Source organism: Arachis hypogaea, chromosome 15 (genome assembly GCF_003086295.3).
Source record: "Arachis hypogaea cultivar Tifrunner chromosome 15, arahy.Tifrunner.gnm2.J5K5, whole genome shotgun sequence".
Taxonomy (NCBI): Eukaryota; Viridiplantae; Streptophyta; class Magnoliopsida; order Fabales; family Fabaceae; genus Arachis; species Arachis hypogaea.
In genome coordinates this window covers 145,372,709-145,395,169 of record NC_092050.1, presented here as the reverse complement: position 1 = coordinate 145,395,169, position 22,461 = coordinate 145,372,709, and the positions used below count along the sequence as shown (strand labels likewise).

Sequence of the window (22,461 nt, the reverse complement as noted above, 5' to 3'; positions counted from 1 at the left end):
GATGGTCTCTAGTCTTCTTGGGATATTTCTAAACATAACATCAAAGCTCCTTTTCTGATTGTGGTATTTCTTTTCCTATTTTGGTTCCAACTAATTCTGGCACAATTTCAGAATTGGTTTATCGTTTCAGAATTTGTTTGATCAGTGAAAGTTGTATCCTCAATATGTAAGATAGGAGTGGATAAAGGTTCATGAAAAAAAATTTCTTCACTTACACTCTCCCCCGAAGAGAATTTTTCTAAAAAAAGGTTTCATGTTCCAAAAAAGTAACATCCATGCTTACATAAAATGTCTTTGTGTGTGGATTGAAACATCTATAATCCTTTTGGCTTGGGAAATAGCCAATAAAAATGTACTTTTCTGCTCTTGGAACAAGTTTACTTCGATATGAACGTGTATGCAAAAATAAAATACAACCAAATACTTTTAAAGGTAAGTCAAAATGCAACCTACATGCTGAAAAATTCTTTTGAAAGTATCCAATGATGTACAGTAATTTAACACACGCGTGTGCATTCGATTTATGAGATAGGCTCCTGTTAGGACAGCATCTCCCCATAAATATTTTGAAATATTATCCTCAAACATAATGGCACGTGCTACTTCGAGAAGATGTTTATTCTTCTTTTCAGCAATGCCATTTTGTTGGGGTGCATCGGGACATGTAGATTGATGTTGAATACCTTTCTTTTGAAAAAATTCACCAAGATTTTTATTAAAGTATTCAATGCCATTATCACTTTTTAATATTGAAATTTTTATGTCAAATTGGGTTTCTACTTTCTACCATTGTTGAAAAATACCGAAAATTTTAAAAAAACCTCAAATTTTTCATGCATGAGATAGATCTAACATAGTCATATGTGGTCATTGATAAAAATTACAAACCATTTTTTTTCAAATTGAGTTGTTATTTTCGATGGATCCCATACATCACTATGAATCAAGTAAAAGGTTTAGATACTTGATAAGGTTGAGAGTAATAAGGAACTTTATGACTCCTTGCACGAATACAACTTTCACATTTAAGTAAAGAAGAATCAATATTTTTAAACAAACTTGAAAACAAATGTTTGAGATATGGAAAATTAGGGTATCTTAGTCTACTATGCCAGAGCATTATTTGGTACTTTATAGGCATAGAACTTATACCACTAAATCCTTGAGCTACTTTATCCTCCGAAATATCCTCAAAATGATAGAGTTCATCCATCATTTTAGCACTGCCAATTATCTTCCTCGACCAGTCCTGAAAAATACCATGAGTGTCAAAGAATGTCACAGCACAATTGGAATCCTTGCAGATTTTACTAATAGAGAGAAGATTACAAAAAAGTTTTAGTACATGTAGGACATTTCTTAGGTTAATATTTTTGGATAATTAATTGTACTTTTTCTAGCAATAGATGAAAATCTACCATCAACAACTCTAATTTTCTCATTTTCAAAACTGGGAGAATAAGTTTTAAATAAAGGGGAGAGGGTGATCATATGGTCAGATGCACCTGAATCGGCAATCCATGGTGCATTCAAGTTTGAGGTGCAGTTAAGGGACATAGGAATACTAAAATTACCTGTTTGAGCCAAAGAATCACTAGGAATACTAGACACAAAACTGGAATTTAATAGCCTTATGAGCTGCTCAACCTGCTCCTTACTCAAGGATGATTTTTCAGCCTCATGATCAGTTGGGGTAGAACATATTTTGGGACCAGATTTGCTGCCTTTGAGATGTGCTGGTTTTCCATGAATCTTCCAGCAGGTTTCTCGGGTGTGACGAGATTTATTACAGTGGTCACACCAAAGATTGGAGGGGTACTTCTGATTTGATGAACTTTTAAATGCAGCAGGTGTCACTAAGAGTGCATTAGACTCCAAAAAAGTCTGTTCAGTCTTGCCTTTTCCCATCATCACACTCTACGATTTTTCTCTCTTCTAACTTCAACAAATACTTCTTCAATTGAGGGTAGGATTGTTCTTCCAATAATTCTGCCATGAACTTCATCTAGCTCTACATTAAAGCCTACAAGAAATTGAAATGTCATCCCTTCTTCCACTATTTGTTGGTGGTGTTTGGCATCAGTGGCTGAATTCCACTTGTAGTTATTGAAGTGGTCAAGGTTCTGCCACACCCGCTTTAACGTATGAAAGTATTTGGTGATATTGTGACTCCCTTGTTGAATTTTTCTAACTTTTAGAGTAAGTTCATAAATTTGGAATTTATTCTCAAGATCAGAATACATCTCCTTGACTCTATCCCACAATTCTTTGGCAGTGGTGTACTACATATAATTACTACTGATATCCTCCTCCATTGAGCTCACCAGCCATGTCATCACCATGAAATTTTCGGTATCCCATACATTATATTGTGGGTCAGTGATGTTAGGCTGGCTTCGCTCACCAGTGAGATATCCAATCTTCCCTCTTTCACAGATATACATTTGAATTGATTGAGACCATCTAAGGTAGTTTGATCCATTGAGTCGAAATGTGGTGATCTGAACTGAAGGGAGTCACCACTAACTAGTACCCATTGCTCAGATTTTAAATATGATGGAGTAGTAGTAGTGTTCTCCTTCTTTTCATGATTAATGACCGAGGAACTGTCAATCATAGCTATAAATTAGAAGCACAATACAGAGATCCTATTTTGATACCAACTTGAAGTATTTGAATATTATGTTATATCAAATGTACAAGTTTTATAGAAGAATTACAGAAATAGAAATAACTAGAAAATAAAAAAAATAATAGCCTAAAATAAAGAAAAATTTTCTAATCATAAAATTCTTAAAATTAAGCTAAACTAAAACAGAAAAGATATTATAATTAATTCTATTTATAGAAAAAATTCATAAAAAAAATTAGAAATCTGATTTTGATTTAATTTACTCAACAAAAAATATATAGCAAAATGAAAAACAAGAGCATCAAAGAACGAATAATTTGGAAGGCAGAGGGTATGACACAGTATTTGAGCTTAGAAATGGCGGTTATGGCAGCTTATACCTTTATTTTAGGCATGTAGTTTGTCTTTCTTTTCTATCTTTTAGTGTGCCAGTTGTGTTTTAGATTTTTAGTAGATTCTGCATGTGGCCATATTCGGCTTTTAGAACATAATAAAGGGTTTCAGGTTTCTTTTAATTTTATTTTATTTTATTTTTTTGTTAGAATAGATGTGTAAAAGACTAAAAGGACTCAGATTTTTACATTATTGTAGAATAAAGCAAAACATGTTTGTTATTCTGATATTCTTGATAACAAAAGGAAATAAAGGATGGAAAATACGATTTAATGCTAGTATATAAATATTTTTACACGTTATTATACATCTCGTTAACTTGTTTATTGTAAAAATAAGATATGTTTATACCTATCTTAATTATAGTTATAATTGAACAACTAAAAATATGATATTTTCAAATTAAACCATATCTACAGGTAGCATTCAGCATGCTATCAAGAAAATTCAATCATGACAATTAGTTGGCACCTTCACAACCCAATTTTTATCAACAAGATGATTTGGTCACTTCAAATCACGGGGTACAATCACTGGACTGCAGTTGTGCAAATAGCTCATTCCTCAGGCCTGAAGAAGAATAAAGAGATATATGTCACATCAACTGAATTTCACTGATTATGGCAATAATTTACTTAAAGAAACTACATTGCAAGAAAACAAAACAGAATCTTACAATATCAAGGGCCATCCTCAACCGCCTTTGCTCATCTAATTGATTGTTTGGTCGATGAATTAGTCTGTACAAACTTCCTCTACATAGGAAATATACAGTTCAGACTTCAGAGTCATTAAAAGTAATCCTTCCAGAACAACATTAATCAAAATAATAAAAACTCCTGGAAAAGTGTAACAGTCCAACACAATATATAGTAAGGTAAATTGTGTCTAAATTAACCAAATAATAACTGAAATTTTCATCTTATTTTTGCTTATTACGTCTCAATTGACATTGAGCTATTAACAGCATACATCAGATATTTTAGATGTTCATTTAGAAGTAATCTTTTTGGCCTGCATAGCACTATTCTGTACCAATTACCATATACTAAGATCTATTTGGAATACAGAGTCTCATATGAATCTCAGGAAATAAGGAATCTTAAGTTAGCTGGGAAGAAATTCAGTAACAATAGAAAGATTCGGACATCGAGTAACTGCTCCCATGAAGAGAACAACATTTGGATGCCTCAGTCTTTTCATTATTTGAACCTATGGCAACTTACATATGTTAAATATGCAGTAAAATCATATAAATTCATGAAAATGCACAACTAGTTTTGGCATTCGTAAAAGAATTAAACAAAATCCTTTTTTTGAATAAGTATAGTCAACTACATGAACTAAATAACTCCAATGTGCTAACCCTACTTCTTAATCTCCATCTAATATATTCTTTCCATATATATATGTTCTCTTATATATACATTCATGCACCACTATATTCTCAAATTGCATTAGGAAATCTATTCATAGAGAGAAGAGAAGCATACAAGATGGAAGTATATAACAACAATAGAAGCTATAAAATGTTGGAGAAATAAAACAACGATTACATCAAAGAGCTTCGAAATGGTCAATCTTCATCATGAACTTCTAAAATAATGCAATTCAACAGGACAAAGTATTTAATCCAACTTTCAAATTATCCTGGGACAAATACAATAGCAATCTAAATAAAGTATTGCAGCTATCTGATATGTCATTATGGAGCATAAAAATCACATCTGATAGTTGTAAATGTGTACTAAATGAAATCATTCATCAACAAAGATAAACATATGAGTAGAAACTACAAAAAGAGACACTAATGAAATATTACCTGACTTATGAATTCTTCAAGTGATTCACCAGATATATCTTGATCAAGAAATCTTTTTACAGCAACTTCCTACAAACCAAAGCAGAGACCTGATGTAAATGAAAGAATTCAAAAACCTACAGCCTAACAGAAAAACACAACAAAAAATGACAAACATAAAAGGTAGTCAAGTATAAGGTATTGATTACTTTTGTTAAGGATAAAAATGAAACTGAAGCCAAAATTTTCTTGGGCCTTGCTTAGTTAAGAAAAAAAAAAATTACATTTTATAATTTGTTTGTTGAAAATACAATTTGAATTGTAAGATAGATATGGAATGTATGCCTGAATAGGAATAAAACTCATTGTTCCACGCCATTCACCACGGTATACCTCCCATTACGATCCTGAATGCAAAAAATAGGCCACCAAAATGTAATTGTAGCCATCATATGGGAATTTATATGTATAAAACTATAAATAACACCATCTAACAAAAGAATGTAACCAAATCTTATAGAGCAAAGTACAGTTAATACCAAGTCCGATACGTTCACCCAGTGTGATTTCCTCCAACGGAATGTCATACTCGGCAACATCATCAAATGTAAAATCAGATTTTGTACTGTCATTGCTTACTATAGATCTATCAGATATTCTATCACCTTCTGAATTTGCTCCTACCACAATATTCTCACCATCACCACTACCCTTTGGCTCATAGCCAGTGCCATCCATGTGTCCGTCACTTCGACTGCCTTGCTCATACTGTTTGCTGACAGATGCAGTGGTTGCTACTACAGCTGCAGCAGTTGCAGTGGCCGCTGCAGCTACTGGAAGCTCAATGTTCGAGTCAGTGTTTGACTTTGCTACAGCAGCTACCATAGAGGAAGCAACAACAGCAGCAGCTGCAGCAGCTGCAGCAGCCGCAACTGGAATATTTTTCCCATATGTTACCTGGGATGGTGTATGTTGTACAGCTGCTAACTTCGGATCAAGAAGAAGGTTTATTCCTAAACCTTCAACAGGCTTAGAGTGCTCCAGCTGGCTGCTTGAACTTCCTTTCGGATGAACTCTGTGGTGAGGCAAAGTAGGACCGAGATTCTCGTCAACCTGAGTCTCTTGTCCACTTTCTGGTTCGTGTTCATCTTTTTCTTCAGTTGGGGAGCCTAACTCGTGATAAATTTCAGAAAATAAATTTGGAGGAGCAATGACACCACTTTCAAGTAAAACATCATGTAGTTTTTGAGCTAAGTGAGGATTTTCCTTGGCAGCATAAATCATATATAATGAAACATCTTTGACTTTCATTCTGCGCACGGCAGGGGAACTTTTTGCAAATGTTTGTAAACCTCTTTTTGGTTTTTCTTAGTTTGTAGCAGGATAATAGTTAAGATATATGATCTCATAGGATAACAGTAAATAACTATTAATTACTATAGAGATATCTTAAACACTTAACCTGTAAGCTACAACGAGAAATATCCTCTAAAGAATCAATAAAGCATAGTGGAATCAAAAAGGATGATAGCAATTGCAAACATTGAAAGTATAAACTTAATTGAATGAGATACTCAAGACATCAGTGGTATTGATGTTATGGCATTGCCAAAGTCCTCTGACCCAACAGATACAGAATTTACAGAACTATGATACACATTCAGCAACAATAGAGATGTGATTTTAATTTGAGTTGATGTATCTTATCTTTTTTCATCCAGTCAATAAGCCTCTAGCAATCATTTCCCGAAGAAGTTTCTCCGCCATGTCATTCTCACCTTTTTCAAACAAAGCACGAATAACGTTTTCAAAAGTCACAGCATTTGGTAAGCAACCATTGTCTTCCATTTCCGACAGCAGGGCCAATGCTTCTTCAAATAAGCCCTCTTTGCAGAGCCCATCGATCATAATAGTGTATGTCGTCACATTTGGACGATGGTTTTTAATGGAAAGATCTTGAAAAATCTCTTTTGCATCTATAAGTCTTCCACTTTTACATAGGCCATCAATAAGTATATTATACGTGCATATATTTGGATCAATGCCACTCTCTTTCATCTGAATAAATAACATAAGTGCCTTGTCAAGTTGTTTGATATTGAACATCGCATCCAACAAGGAATTGTAAGTGATTATATCAGCAGGTTGACCTTTATTATGCATCTCAACAAGAAGCTTTGAAGCACAAGAGATTCTCCCTGATTTTCCCAAACCATCAATTAGAGTATTGTAAGTTACCGTGTTAGGAACCAAGTTCTTGCGACGCATCTCTTCAAAGAGATTCAAGGCATCATCCATCAATTTACTTTTGCACAAGCCATTAATAATAATATTGTAACTTCGGATATTAGGAGCCATTCCTATCCGGGCCATTGTGTCGAATATACATTTTGCCTTGTTTAATTCGTTAACCAAGCAATACCCATCCATTAAACAATTATAAGTAACCACAGTTGGTTCCACAGCATCTTTTGTCATCACAGCCAACACACTCTTAGCATCTTTGATATTTCCCTCCTTACATAGTCCATCAATCAAAGTATTATAGGTACGAACATTTGGAATAATGTTTTTCAGCATCATATGATTTAGTAAATCAATGGCTTCCTTAAGTTGACCCACAAGGCACAATCCAAAAATTAGAGTGGTATAGGTGATGACATTAGGAGAAATTCCCCTAGCAAGCATTTCAGAATAGAAATGAAAAGCCTCACTTACAAGTGTATCCTTGCAGAGGCTATCAATAATTGTGTTGTAGATGACGACATTAGGAACAGTGCCATACCGTGGGATCTTTTTCAACACTTGAATAGCAGCTGCTGTGTGTCCGGTCTTACCGAGCCCATTTATCAAAGTTGCATAAGTGAATTGGTCGAAGTGAAATCCATGAGCCAGCACTCTGTCGTGAAAGTGCAGTGCTTTTTCAACATTACCACAGAGACAGAGACCTTTAATGAGTGTATTCAATGTTATGGTATTTGGCTGAAAACCCATCCTGAAAATCTTGGCCAATATAGAGAAAGCGAGAGTGATCCGACCCATGCCGCAGCAACAATTGATTAAAATATTCATAGTAACTATGCTGGGCGCAATTCCCCTGGTTTGCAATTGCTGAAAAAGGGAAATGGTGGTTGGGAAATGGTGCGTCTTGGCAAGGGACCCCAAAATCTGGTTAAATTGGATAATGGATGGAGTGCGACGCATAGAGAGCATGCGAGTGAAGGAATCAACAGCTTCATCAACATGGCGAGGGGATGTGAGCTCAGAATGAGAGTGAAGGCTTGACATTGAACATGAACGGGAAGGAAAGCGAAAAGGGAAAACATAGGGCACAAGAAAAGAGGGGATATGAAGAGAGAAGCTGAACCTGGAGAATGATGCTGCACGCAACATGTTTGTGTAAAATCCGATCAAATGAGAAGGAGGAGTTGGAAGAGAAAAGAGCGAATTCAATGGTGGAAACAATCACTGTCATGAAATAAAGGTCGAGACTTGATAGTTGAGAATGAGACCAAAGCAAAGATATTATAATTAATTTTAGGAAAAAAAACAAGTAGGTCTTGACTTTTTAAATTTTTGATAAATATATTTTTGACAAAATTTAAATACAAAAAGGTTTTTGATTTTATTAAATGTAGGATAATTTAGTCTTTTCATCTATTTGTTTCTTATATACCAAACGGAATTGGCTGATGTGGCTGAAACGATGTCCAGATGTCCGTTACGGTGCCATGCTGGAAGGGGAATAAAGTTCGAAAAACAAATAAGTCCTTGACGTCATTTTGCAAATAAAGTTCAAAGGACAAATATGTCCTTGAGAATTTAGTTCATTATACTTCTATTATGCTTTTATTATGAGAATTTAGTTTATAAAATTATGCTTGTATTTTGAAATTTAATTAACTTGTTGTATTCTGCAATTTAAATTATTTGTATTAAAATTACAGAAATTGGGCTTGTTTTGTTTTTACTTTTTTTTTTAAATTGCATTAGTTCAATTTTAGTGCATTTGTGTATTATATTAGAATTTGTTAAATTGCATTAGTTCAGTTTTCACCATACCAGTGGCATTAGTTAGCATGAGTTCATTTATGCATCAAGTTAGCATTAGTTCATTTGTGCATCATTCATGTATTAAGTTAGCATTAGTGCATTTGTGTATTATATTAGAACTAATATTTTTATCTATAATAACATTACGAGAATAAATTTTTTTTAAAATTATAGTTTACTTTGTTCTAACAGTATAAACTATGCATGGCACAAAAGATTTATAAAATCAAACTATTTTTACAAAAAAGTCGTAAGTTGACAAAAGTCTCTGGCTAAAAAGACCAAGATATCTATAGATAAAAAATTAAATAATAAGATTTTTAGTTATTATTTTTATATAAAAAAGTCTAATTTTTTATTAATAATTAATTTTAACATTCGTTATCTAAAATTTAAAATAATTTAATGTGTATACTTTTACATTTAAAATATTTTAATTGTAAAAAAATATCGGATGACATATTTTGATTTGTCAAATTACTAATATAAAATAAAATTATATATAGAATAAAAATAGTAGAGAGAAATAGAAAAATGGAGAGAGGTAGATGAAAGAATTTAGAAAAGGAGTTTATTAATTTTGAAAAAAAAAAATTTCTCTCAATTTTAATAAGAATGTCATGTGACACATTTGATTATTAAATTAGATAGTAATATATGATACATATAGAAGCATAATGAACTAAATTCTCAAGGACCTATTTGTCCTTCGAACTTTATTTGCAAAATGACGTCAAGGACTTATTTGTCCTTCGAACTTTATTCTCCTTCCAGTGTGGCACCGTAACGGACACCTGGACACCATTTCAGCCACGTCAGCCAGTTCCGTTTGGTGTATAAGAGGCAAATAGATGGAAGGACTAAATTGTCCTCCATTTGTGAAAGTCAGGGACTTTTTTGTATTTAAATTTTGTCAAGGATGTATTTGTCAAAAATTTAAAAAGTCGGGACCTATCTGTCTTTTTTCCTTAATTCTATTTACAGAAAAGATTCTTAAAAGAAATTAAGAATCTGATTTTGATTTGATCTAGTCAATACTTGATAAAGAAATAAAAGATAAACATAAAAATAAGAATTCAAACCGAATAAAAAGATAAATTGTAATTGAAATAAAAACAAAAAGAATAAATTAAAATTGAATACAAAGAGAATCACTCTACTTCTACCCAATTTCTTGACGCAACAAGAAAGGGACTCCTCAACCTAACTTGTCAATGCCATAGTTTGGGAATTGATTCGAAGGGACTCCTCAACCTTCTACTCAATTCCTCAATGTAACAAGAGAGGGACTCCTCAACCTCAATTGTTCACACCATGGTTTCATCACGAAACCAAAAAGGGATTTTGAAACCTCTAAAAATTTTATACTACGACTACAATAGCTAAGGAGGTATTTATAACCTCTTATTAGGTTAAAACAAAGAAAACCCTAAAGCCCATAAATATAAGGCCCAATCTAATAATTAAATAAACAAAATCAAAATACATCAAATTAAATTAAAACATTCTAAAAATGTAAACTAATAAAATCTTCTAAATAACACTTGAACTCTTCATATCACAGACATTTGAAGCATGCATCATTCTCCTCCTCTTCAAAAAAGATTCGTCCTCGAATCTTGTAGGTAAAATAGTATATGAAAAGGACAATAATTATAAAGAAGATAATATTTTTTTTCTTTCTTGCATGTATATATATATATATGTGTTGTACGGTATGCTTTTTTTGTTTTTTTTAAACAATAAAATCAACAATAATGAAAAGCAAACGGAAAACAAGAACACAAGAACTTAAAGAAAGACACAACAGACACTGGACTCTTTTTTTTATAAAAGAAGAACAAATATAGATTAATAAAAATTAATCTAATAACTGAGCTCTGATACCAAATGATAAAGAAATAAAAGATAAACATAAAGATAAGAATTCAAACCGAATAAAAAGATAAATTGTAATTGAAATAAAAACAAAAAGGATAAATTGAAATTGAATACAAAGAGAATCACTCTACTTCTACCTAATTTCTTGACGCAACAAGAAAGGGACTCCTCAACCAAACTTGTCAACGCCATAGTTTGGGAATTGATTCGAAGGGACTCCTCAACCTTCTACTCAATTCTCCGATGTAACAAGAGAGGGACTCCTCAACCTCAATTGTTCACACCATGGTTTCATCACGAAACCAAAAAAAGGGTTTTGAAATCTCTAAAAATTCTATACTATGACTACAATAGCTAAGGAGGTATTTATAACCTCTTATTAGGTTAAAACAAAGAAAACCCTAAAGCCCATAAATATAAGGTCCAATCTAATAATTAAATAAACAAAATCAAAATACATAAAATTAAAATAAAAACATTCTAAAAATGTAAACTAATAAAATCTTCTAAATAACATTTGAACTCTTCATATCACGGATATTTGAAGCACGTATCAATACTTCTCCTCAAGCTGGCTTGAAAATATTCTTCATTGATAGCTTGCTTATTATGCTATCAAAGGTCTTTTTGAGTAATCCTTTAGTTAGAACATCTGCTAGTTGTTCCGTAGTCGAAACATATGAGATACAAATCTATCCTCGTTCAATCTTTTCCTTTATAAAATGCTTGTCAATTTTGACATGTTTAGTTTTGTCATGCGGAACTGGATTATGGGTAATATAAATTGCATATTTGTTGTCACAATACAACTTCATTAGTAGAGAAATGGGAACCTTTAGTTCTTGTAGCCACTGCTCTAAACATAGCTTCTGCACTACTTCATGCCACAACAATATTTTTTATTCCTCCAACTAACCAGGTTTCTTCCAACAAAAGTATAATACTCAGATGTTGACCTTCTGTCCATAACATTCTCAGTCCAATCTGCATAGGTTTCTATTTGAAGATGTCCATAGTTTTTGTAGAGTAACCCTTTTCCAGGCGATCCCTTTAAGTACCTTAGAATTCTAAAGATAGCATCCATGTGTTCTCGATCAGGTGAATGCATAAACTGACTTACCATGCTTATAGCAAAGGCTATATCCAGGTGTGTATGGGATAAATAGATTAGCCTCCCCACCAACCGCTGATATCTTGCTTTGTCTATTACATTTTCTGATTTAGTTGGTTTCAATTTTAAGTTAGGCTCTATAGATATTTTCGTAGCTTTACAACCAAGTAATCCTGACTCTTTTAAAAGATCTAGGATGTACTTTCATTGGTTCATAAAAATGCCTTCCTTAAACTTTGCAAATTCAATTCTAAGAAAGTATTTTAATGAAATGCTTTAGCAAGCTTCTCCTTCAAATCTTTTAGCTCCAAGATATCATTACCTATCAGAATAATGTCATCCACATATACAATTAAGATAGCAGTTTTATTAGCTGTTGAATGTTTATAGAAAAGTGTATGATCAGCTTAGCTTTGAGTATAACCAAGTCTTTTTACCACCATTCTAAGTCGTTCAAACCAAACTCTTGGGGATTGTTTCAATCTTTAGAGAGATTTCTTTAGTTTGCACATTTTATTCCTCTCTATTTCAGCCTCAAATCAAGGTGAAAATTTCATGAACACCTCTTTCTTTAGCTCTCCATTCAGGAAAACATTCTTTATATCCAATTGATGTAAAGGCAAATTGTAATTCGCAGCAAGAGATAAGAGAATCCGCATAGAGTTAAGCTTAGCAACTAGAGCAAAGGTCTCTTGATGGTCTACTCCATAGATTTGTGTAAATTCCTTAACTACTAACCTAGCCTTATATCTCTTTATGTTTTCATCAGCCTTGCACTTGATGGTGAAAATCCACTTGCAGCCAACTAATTTTTTGTCCTATGATAGGTCTACAATCTTCTAAGTTTCATTCTTCTTGAGTGCATACCACTCTTCTAACACTGCTACTTTTCAGGTGGGATCATCTAGTGCTTTCTCATGATCTTGGGCTCAAACAGATTTGTAATTTTAGAAATAAATGCTCGATGATTTTGAGAGAGATTTTGGTAAGAGACATAATTGAAAATAGGATGGTTGGTGTTGGTTTTGGGTAATTTTTTTGTGTAGGTTCTGGTTTCTTTTCTTAGGGCTATTGGCAAGTTATTATTAGAAGTGACAATTTTAGATTTATCTGGAAGTTCGTGAAGTACTACAATTGGGCCGTCTTCCGAATTTTCAGATTGGGTTGGTACAGAGATGATAGGCTGGTCTCTAGTCTTCTTGAGATATTTCCGAACATAACATCAAAGCTCCTTTTCTGATTGTGGTATTTCTTTTCCTGTTTCGGTTCCAACTAATTCTGGCACAATTTCAGAATTGGTTTCCACATCTTTTTTTACAATTGTTTCAGAATTTGTTTGATCAGTGAAAGTTGTATCCTCAATATGTAAGATAGGAGTGGATAAAGGTTCATGAAAAAAATTTCTTTACTTAGACTCTCCCCCGAAGAGAATTTTTCTAAAAAAAGGTTTCATGTTCCAAAAAAGTAACATCCATGCTTACATAAAATTTCTTTGTGTGTGGATTGAAACATTTATAACCCTTTTGACTTCGGAAATAGCCAATAAAAATGTACTTTTCTGCTCTTGTAACAAGTTTACTTCGATATGAACGTGTATGCAAAAATACAATACAACCAAATACTTTTAAAGGTAAGTCAAAATGCAACCTACATGCTGAAAAATTCTTTTGAAAGTATCCAATGATGTGCAGTAATTTAACACATGCGTGGGCATTCGATTTATGAGATAGGCTGCTGTTAGGACAGCATCTCCCCATAAATACTTTGGAATATTATCCTAAAAAATAATGGCACGTGCTACTTTGAGAAGATGTTTATTCTTCTTTTCAGTAATGCCATTTTGTTGGGGTGCATTGAGACATGTAGATTGATGTTGAATACTTTTCTTTTGAAAAAATTCACCAAGATTTTTATTAAAGTATTCAGTACCATTATCACTTCTTAATATTAAAATTTTTATGTCAAATTGTATTTCTACCATTGTTGAAAAATACTGAAAATTTTTTAAAAATCCCAGATTTTTCATGCATGAGATAGATCTAACATAGTCATATGTGGTCATCGATAAAAATTACAAACTATTTTTTTTCAAATTGAGTTGTTATTTTTGATAGACCTCATACATCACTATGAATCAAGTAAAAGGTTTAGATGCATGATAAGGTTGAGAGTAATAAGGAACTTTATGACTCCTTGCACGAATACAACTTTCACATTTAAGTAAGGGAGAATCAATATTTTTAAACAAACTTGGAAACAAATGTTTGAGATATGAAAAATTAGGGTATCCTAGTCTATTATGCCAGAGCATTATTTGGTACTTTATAGGCATAGAACTTATACCATTAAATCCTTGGGCTACTTTATCCTCCGAAATATCCTCAAAATGATAGAGTCCATCCATCATTTTAACACTGCCAATTATCTTCTTCGAGGTCCGGTCCTGAAAAATACAATGAGTGTCAAAAAATGTCACAGCACAATTGGAATCCTTGCAGATTTTACTAATAGAGAGAAGATTACAAAAAAATTTTAGTACATGTAGGACATTTCTTAGGTCAATATTTTTGGATAATTAATTGTACTTTTTCCAGTAATAGATGAAAATCTACCATCAGCAACTCTAATTTTCTCATTTTCAAGACAGGGAGAATAAGTTTTAAATAAAGAGGAGAAGCTGATCATATGGTCAGATGCACCTGAATCGACAATCCATGGTGCATTCAAGTTTGAGGTGCAGTTAAGGGACATAGGAATACTAAAATTACCTGTTTGAGCCAGAGAATTACTAGGAATACTAGACACAAAACTGAAATTTAACAGCTTTATGAGCTCTCAACTTGCACCTTACTCAAGGATGATTTTTCAGCCTCATGAGCAGTTGGGGTAGAACATATTTTGGGACCAGATTTGCTGCCTTTGAGATGTGCTGGTTTTCCATGAATCTTCCAGCAGGTTTTGATGAACGGATTTTTGATGGTATAGAATTTCTCAATAATGAAATCTCGTCGAAATATAGTTCCTAAACCAAACAATAATCCTTTCATACAAAAGATTGTTTTTCACAAGTACAAACTCCTAAATTTATAAACCGAAGTATTCAAACCTCAGGTCGTTCTCTCTAGGAATTGCGATAAAGTGTCTTGTTTTTGGTTATGAGATATTTTGGGGTTTTTGGGATAAGAAACAAGAAATGTAAATGGCAATGAAAATAAACTAACAACTAAAAAGGTCTTGGCAAGGTTTGGTGGTCAAGGATCTCTATCCCTATCACTAACCACAACATGAGAATTGGCAAGGATCAATCCTACTAAGTCATCCTCTAACTAGTAGTAAAGGAAAGTCAAATGAGCTATATCAATCCAAGTCCATAAGTCCTAGTTCTCCACTAATTCAATTAGTGAGATCCAGAGTTAATGGCTCCCAATCATCAATTACTTGGACATTAGTAACTCAAGAGTTCCTAAGTTACCTTTCCAAGCCAAGAGCATAAAATTCTACTGTAAAATCCAACCAAGTATTTTATCAAATATTTGGAAGGCATAAAAGGAAAGCATAGTAAAATTACAAGGAAAGTAAATATACTCTACTCAATTGCGAGGAATTAAACAACAATAAATCAAATGAAAAATAAAGCAACATGAATCATAAATTGCATTAAAGAAAAATGGAAGAACAAAAGTGCATCAACATGAAAGTAGAGAATTACAAGAATTGAAATACAAAACTAGAGAGAGGAGAAGTATAGGAAGAAGAATTGATAAAGAAAAAAGTAAATCAAAACATGAAATTAACCTAGATCTAAGAATTTCTAATCTAGATCTAACCCACTCCTAATCCTAGAGAGAAGTGAGAGCTTCTCTCTCTAAAACTAACTTTTCCTCCAAAACTAACCTAAACTAAACTAATGGTAACTAAAGTGTCTCATCCCTCTTCAATCCTTGGGTTAAATAGCATCAGAAATGAGTTGGATTGGGCCCACAAGGCTTCTAAAACCGCTGGCCACGAGTTGCATTAAGTGAATCATGTGCAACCATCGGTGCGTACGCGTACAGTGTGTGTGCGCGCCCCTATGCGCAATGCAACTATGGAAATATTATATCATTTTGAAACTCCGGATGTTAGCTTTCTAACGCAACTAGAACCGCATCATTTGGATTTCTGTAGCTCAAGTTATGATCAATTAAGTGCAAAGAGGTCGGTTTGACAGCTTTTGCGATTCCTTCATTTCTTCATGAGTTCTCCATTTCTACATGCTTTTTCTTCATTCCCTCAATCCAATCTTTGCCTCCTAAATTTAAAATCACTTAAAAAACATATCAAGGCATCTAATGGTATCAAGGTGAATTAAATTTAACTATTTTAAGTCTTAAAAATCATGTTTTCACTCTTAAGCACAATAAAGGAGAATTTACAAAACCATGCTATTTCATTGGATACATGGGAGAAAAGTTGACAAAACCCTCTAAATTCAACACAAGATAAACCCTAAAAATGGGGTTTATCAACCTCCCCACACTTAAACCATAGCATGTCCTCATGCTATACCAAGAATGAAACAAGGGGTATGACATTTATTCAATGCAAAGAAACTATATGCATCTTATCTAAATGAATGCAAGTAAATGCAAAATGATTCTACCTAATTGGTTAAAAATAAATCAATTCCCAAGACATACATGCACAACTAGGGCCAAGATCATATAACGATTCATGAATCCTACCAATTCAAATATCAAGATGAAGTTCAAATAGACTTGCAAGAAGAACGCTCATGAAAGCTGGGAATCACAGAATTGAGCATCGAACCCTCGCCGGAAGTGTTTGCACTCTAGTCGCTCAAGTGTGTAGGGTCAATTCTCTCAATTTTCTCCTAATCATGCTTTCCAAGATTTGTTTTTCATCTAACAATCAACATTTATTTCATGCATTCATACAATTATCATAAGGACTTTTCATAGGTTGTAATGGGGTTAGGGTCAAGGTAAGGATGCATATTTGGTCAAGTGGACTTGAAATTTGAATCTTTGATTACCTTAAACTTCCCACCTAACCTATACAGCAACTATATAATTCTAAACAAACCTAACTACCCATTCTTCACTTTTTTTTTCACATACTCATGCATTTTTTTTCTTGATCATAACACATATGCGTTGATTATTATTGGACTTCACTTTGGGACATTTTGTCCCCTTTTTATTACTTTTCTTTTCTTTTTCTTTTCTTTCTATTTTTTTTTCTTTTGATATATACATATATTTTTTTCTTTCTTTTTATTTTCTCATTTTTTCTTTTTGCAATAAAGTATATACAAAAGTATCAATGCATATGGTTTTACATTTAATTAACACACGAGTATGTACCAAATTCCCAATATTTTTAACAAAAATATAACACACGCATTTTTCACTCAACCAATGTCTCAAATTTTCCCACACTTGAATGATACACACTCACTAGCCTAAGCTAATCAAAGATCCAAATTAAGGACATTTATTGTTTTTCGCTTTAAGGCTTGTAATGTGCTAAAATTATGAACAAGTGGGTTAAGCGTAGGCTCAAAGTTGGCTAACAATGGATGATAAAAGATAAGGCTATTTGGGTAAGTGAGCTAAATGAAATGACAGTCTCAATCATGTAAGTGTATGAATACAAGGAATAATGGACATAAAGAATCAAACAAATCAAAGATTACAATCATAGAAAGAGAATAATTGCACACAAGAAGAAAAATAAGTGGTTATAAGATGTAACCATATCATTAGGCTCAAAACTCACATGCTTGTGTTCTTAGCTCAAAAACCATGTTCCAAAATAAATTCTTTCAAGCAAGTTCAACAAAAGATTTTTTTTTTTCAAATTGGTAGGGTTGCCCAAAAATTATAATTTCTTGGAAGGAAATCATTACCCTAACCAAGTAGTCCTAATAAGAAAGAAGTGGTAAAAATATGTACCAATTCTAACTAACATGCAACCTATCATGCAATGCAACAACTATCTAACATTGGTGTTGAAAAAGGAAATTGTTACCCATGGAGATCAGTCGGACGACCTCCCCACACTTGAAGATTGCACCGTCCTCGGTGCATGCAAAGAAGAGCAAGGTGGACGGGTTGCTACAACTGATGAGCTCCTTCAAAAGGTTGTGCGGATGACTTGTTTGATTACCCCATTTTGAGATTTCTCCTTTTTTCTTTCTCCCTTCTTGGTGGCCAACCTAAAAGGATAGAAAAAGAAAGAAAATTAAGCCTATGACAAAGATATCAAATCAAATAGAGCATAGGCGAGGCCTAATGCCAAATGAAAGTAGGGTTCTCACTACATGGTAGCTACAACATGTGGGTGAGAAAATAATATAAGCTAAGGCATATTAACTAACACTTGATATAAGAGTAAAGTCAAAGTATGAAGAGCATATTGAGCATCAAGATCAAATAAGAAAAAGTGGATCATGAAAAATAATATGAGGTCATATCAATGCACAAAGACACAAGAGTCATACAAGATGAAGCATTGATTTAAAAGTTTCATCATCCAACAATATCAAACAAGTCACGAAGCACCAAAATAATGCAGAAAATTCTCAACAATTGAGTAAGAGAATTCAACACCATTATTAAAATAAGAAACTCGAAAAAAATAAAGTAAAAACAGGCTATAAAAACAAAACGAAAATGAAAAGAATAAAAGTATGCGAATGCAATGGACAAAAGAAAATAGAAGATGAGAGAAGAAAAAAAAACTCTTTTTTTTACCGATGCGGACGCGTCATGCACGCCCACGCGTCGATGTGCAGATTGGCCGAAGGGCGCGTACACGCCAGGTGCGCGCACACGTGGGTGAAGTTGGGTGCAGGGTACAGCGTCAGCCCAAGGTTGGCCCAACTCTCTGGGAAATCTACCAGGAGGGCTTGTGACGCTATCGGCGCGCGCGCGTACAGCGTGCGTACGCGTGCATTGCGCAATTAGAATCAAGGACGCGTACGCGCCAGGTGCGCGCACGCGTGGGTGAGGTGGGCGCAGGGCACAGCGTTAGCCCAAGGTTGCCCCAACTCTCTGGGAAATGTACCAGGAGGGCTGGTGGCGCTATCGGCGCGCACGCGTGCATTGCGCAATTAGAATCAAGGACGCGTACGCGCACGCACACGGGTAGTGTTGGGCCTGGGGCTCAGTGTTCGCTTAATGTTCGCATAACTCTCTGGAAATTGTACCAGGAGCTGCGAAGTCCATCGACGCGTACGCGCCCCCGCCCCTTTTTTTTTTAAACACTAAAACAGCTAAGAAAAATCTCCCTAACAGTACCTACAGCTCAGAACTGATCAAAAATGCAAAATTAAAAAAAATCTTTTTGACTTTTGAAACTTTTCCAACTATTAAACAAGCAAAACTTGCATGTCAAGCAACTAATAACCAAATTATTAAAACAAGCCTATATGAAGAGAAAAACTACCTACAATAGTAACTCAATCACTTATTAATCAAAGCTACAAAAGAGTGGAAAGAGTGTACCATGGTGGGGTGTCTCCCACCTAGCACTTTTATTTATTGTCCTTAAGTTGGACTTACGGGGAGCTCCTCTCAAGGTGGCTTGTGCTTAAACTCATCTTGGAACATCCACCAATGCTTGAGTCTCCAATAAGCACCATTCTTCAAGTTCAATTTTTTCAAACTTTGATGGAGTTCCTCACAAACCATGGGCTCCCAAAAGTGGTCATCATCTTGTAATCCGGGATCCCACACTTTATTTTCACACCCGTCTGTAAGTCGAGTCTCATTAATTCGTCCGGGTGGCAAGCAAGATGAATTCTCAATGAAGTGACCAAACATCCTTCTAGACCCATGAATTCTAGTTCTACACCAAACCTTGCAATCAAACTTTAGACATGCAACCATAATGAACCTAGAATAATGTTTCCAACCACTAGCCATCTCCCTTTTTCTCTTAAAGCCACAAATATGTCTAAGTTGACCATCCGTCTCAAGCAACCCATATTCAAGGGGAATAATAAAGCTTAAGTATAAGGAATTTACCCACTTGAATGAAAGAATGGATGGTGATGGCTTGGGGAGAGGTATTTCCAATGTCCTTGCAAGCTCTACTCCCTTATGTTCTTCCTTGTCAATCTCCACCTCTTCACAAACTTCTTCAATTTCTATCCTTTGTTCATCAATTTCATCTAACTCTTCTCCATCACTCAAGTCATAGATGGGAGGATTAGAGAAATCTACCTCCACATTGCCTTCTATGTCATTGGGAGAAGGTTCTTCAAGTTTAAAGGATTCACCACCAAGAAGATTGAATGCATGATCTTCATCACCAAAGGAACTCAATTTTTGCTTCATTCCCTCCAAGTCTTCATTCAAAATTTGTTTTGGAGGTTGTGCATATTCCTCCTCAACATCAAATTCAATCTTCTTGGAGATGTATTCTTCAACTCTAGGTTCCCAAGGAGGTTCCGCATCTCCCAAGTCTTCAACCACTTCTTCCTTTTCTTCAATGATCATAGGCTCCTCTAATTGCTCTAACACAAAGTGGCATCCCTCATCACCCACTGGGGTTTCCAATCTCTCCTTCATGCTATGCTCGTCAATTGATTCTCCACATGTGACCATGGGAGTGCTTTGAGTGCTCAAGTATTGGGAGGCTAACCGGCATACTACCTCGGTCAAGGTAGCCACAAATTCTAGTGTCTCCCTTTGTATTTCTCCTTGCCCTTGAAGTATAAGGCTAAGGATTTCATCCATTGAGGATTAGGGTGGATAAGAGGGTTCATTGTCTTGGAGAAAGGGTTCATAATAGGAAGGTGGTTCTTCTTGGTAAGGGTGTGGAGGTGGTGGTTCTTGGGAGTATTGATATTGAAATGGTGGTGGTTCTATGTATGGCTCATATGGTTCAAAAGGTAGTTGGTATGGTGGGTAAGGGTCATGGTCATATGGAGGTGTTTGGTGAAAAGAGGCTTGTGAGTATGGTTGAGGTTCATGTTGAGGATATGGCTCATAGGCATATGGTGGTGGTTCTTGAAAGTTACAAGGGAATTCACCATAGCCATTGGATTGATATGCATCATAGAATGGCTCTAGTTCATAGTCTATTGGTGGAGGTTGTTGCCATGAAGATTGATCATATGCATATGGCTCCTCCCACCTTTGATTATCCCATCCTTGATACACATCCTCATTGTAGTCCTAATTTACTACAACATAGTTAGAACCAAACTCATAGCCAAAGTGAGAATTCATGATAGCAAGAGAAAATGAAAATAAAATCAAATGAGAAACAAAGAAAACCAAATCCTAAAACTAGCAAGAGCTAACAAAAGCAAACATATTCACACTATTCAAATATATACAATAACCAATAACACAACACCATTGCAATTCCCCGGCAACGGCGCCATCTTGATCAACGGATTTTTGATGGTATAGAATTTCTCAATAATGAAATCTCGTCGAAGTATAGTTCCTAAACCAAACAATAATCCTTTCATACAACAGATTGTTTGTCACAAGTACAAACCCCTAAATTTATAAACCAAAGTATTCAAAACTCGGGTCGTTCTCCCTAAGAATTGCGATAAAGTGTCTTTTTATTGGTTATGAGATATTTTGGGATTTTTGGGATAAGAAACAAGAAATGTAAATGGCAATGAAAATAAACTAACAACTAAAAAGGTCTTGGCAAGGTTTGGTGGTCAAGGATCTCTATCCCTATCACTAACCACCATAGTATGAGAATTGGCAAGGATCAATCCCACTAAGTCATCCTCTAACTAGTAGTAAAGGAAAGTCAAATGAGCTATATCAATCCAAGTCCATAAGTCCTAGTTCTCCACCAATTCAATTAGTGAGATCTAGAGTTAATGACTCCCAATCCTCAATTACTTGGACATTAGTAACTCAAGAGTTCCTAAGTTACCTTCCCAAGTCAAGAGCATAAAATTCTACTCTAAAATCCAACCAAGCATTTTATCAAACACTTGGAAGGCATAAAAGGAAAGCATAGTAAAATTTTAAAGAAAGTAAATCTACTCTACTCAATTACAAGGAATTAAACAACAACAAATCAAATGAACAATAAAGCAACATGAATCATAAATTGCATTAAAGGAAAATGGAAGAACAAAAGTGCATCAACATGAAAAGTAGAGAATTACAAGAATTGAAATACAAAACTAGAGAGAGGAGAAGTAGAGGAAGAAGAATTGATAAAGAAAAAAGTAAATCAAAGCATGAAATTAACCTAGATCTAAGAATTCCTAATCTAGATCTAACATACTCCTAATCCTAGAGAGATGTGAGAGCTTCTCTCTCTAAAACTAACTTTCCCTAAAAAACTAATCTAAACTAAACTAATGGTAACTAAAGTGTCTCATCCCTATTCAATCATTGGTTTAAATAGCATCAGAAATAAGTTGGATTGGGCCCACAAGACCTCTAAAATCGCTGGCCACGAGTTGCATTAAGTGAATCATGTGCAACCATCGGTGTGTACGTGTACAGTGCGCGTGCACGCCCCTATGCGCGATGAAACTATAGCAAATATTATATCATTTTGAAGCCCCGGATGTTAGCTTTCCAACGCAACTAG

At 34.4% G+C, this 22,461-nt stretch overlaps 2 protein-coding genes across 5 annotated transcripts in view; both read right to left on the bottom strand.

Annotated features, from left to right (window-relative positions):
- Positions 1–22,461, bottom strand: part of LOC140179010 (uncharacterized) — a 42,674-nt gene that overhangs the window by 3,969 nt on the left and 16,244 nt on the right. The window lies entirely within an intron of this gene.
- Positions 3,271–8,324, bottom strand: LOC112751113 (uncharacterized). 4 transcript variants are annotated; one of them, XM_072217135.1, is made up of 5 exons: positions 6,605–8,324; positions 5,366–5,995; positions 4,848–4,916; positions 3,702–3,780; positions 3,271–3,595 (listed from the first exon to the last, which is right to left on the bottom strand). In XM_072217135.1, the coding sequence occupies exons 1-3, from the start codon at positions 8,217–8,219 to the stop codon at positions 4,891–4,893; spliced, it is 2,271 nt and encodes a 756-aa protein (XP_072073236.1). In that variant the 5' UTR covers positions 8,220–8,324; the 3' UTR covers positions 3,271–3,595; positions 3,702–3,780; positions 4,848–4,890. The 4 variants fall into 4 exon arrangements, with proteins under 4 accessions (XP_072073236.1, XP_072073234.1, XP_072073237.1 ...); XM_072217136.1 differs by lacking the exon at positions 3,271–3,595 and adding an exon at positions 5,172–5,233 and having other exon boundaries at positions 3,712–3,780; XM_072217134.1 differs by lacking the exon at positions 3,271–3,595 and having other exon boundaries at positions 3,712–3,780; positions 5,172–5,995.

Excerpts from the sequence above, each read along its gene's own strand:
- LOC112751113 (XM_072217133.1), bottom strand. The coding sequence starts at position 8,219 with ATGTTGCGTGCAGCATCATTCTCCAGGTTCAGCTTCTCTCTTCATATC. Across the intron at positions 5,996-6,604 it reads TCGTGCTTTGTTTGAAAAAG|GCTCCCCAACTGAAGAAAAA; the intron begins GTGAGAATGACA and ends ATCACGAGTTAG.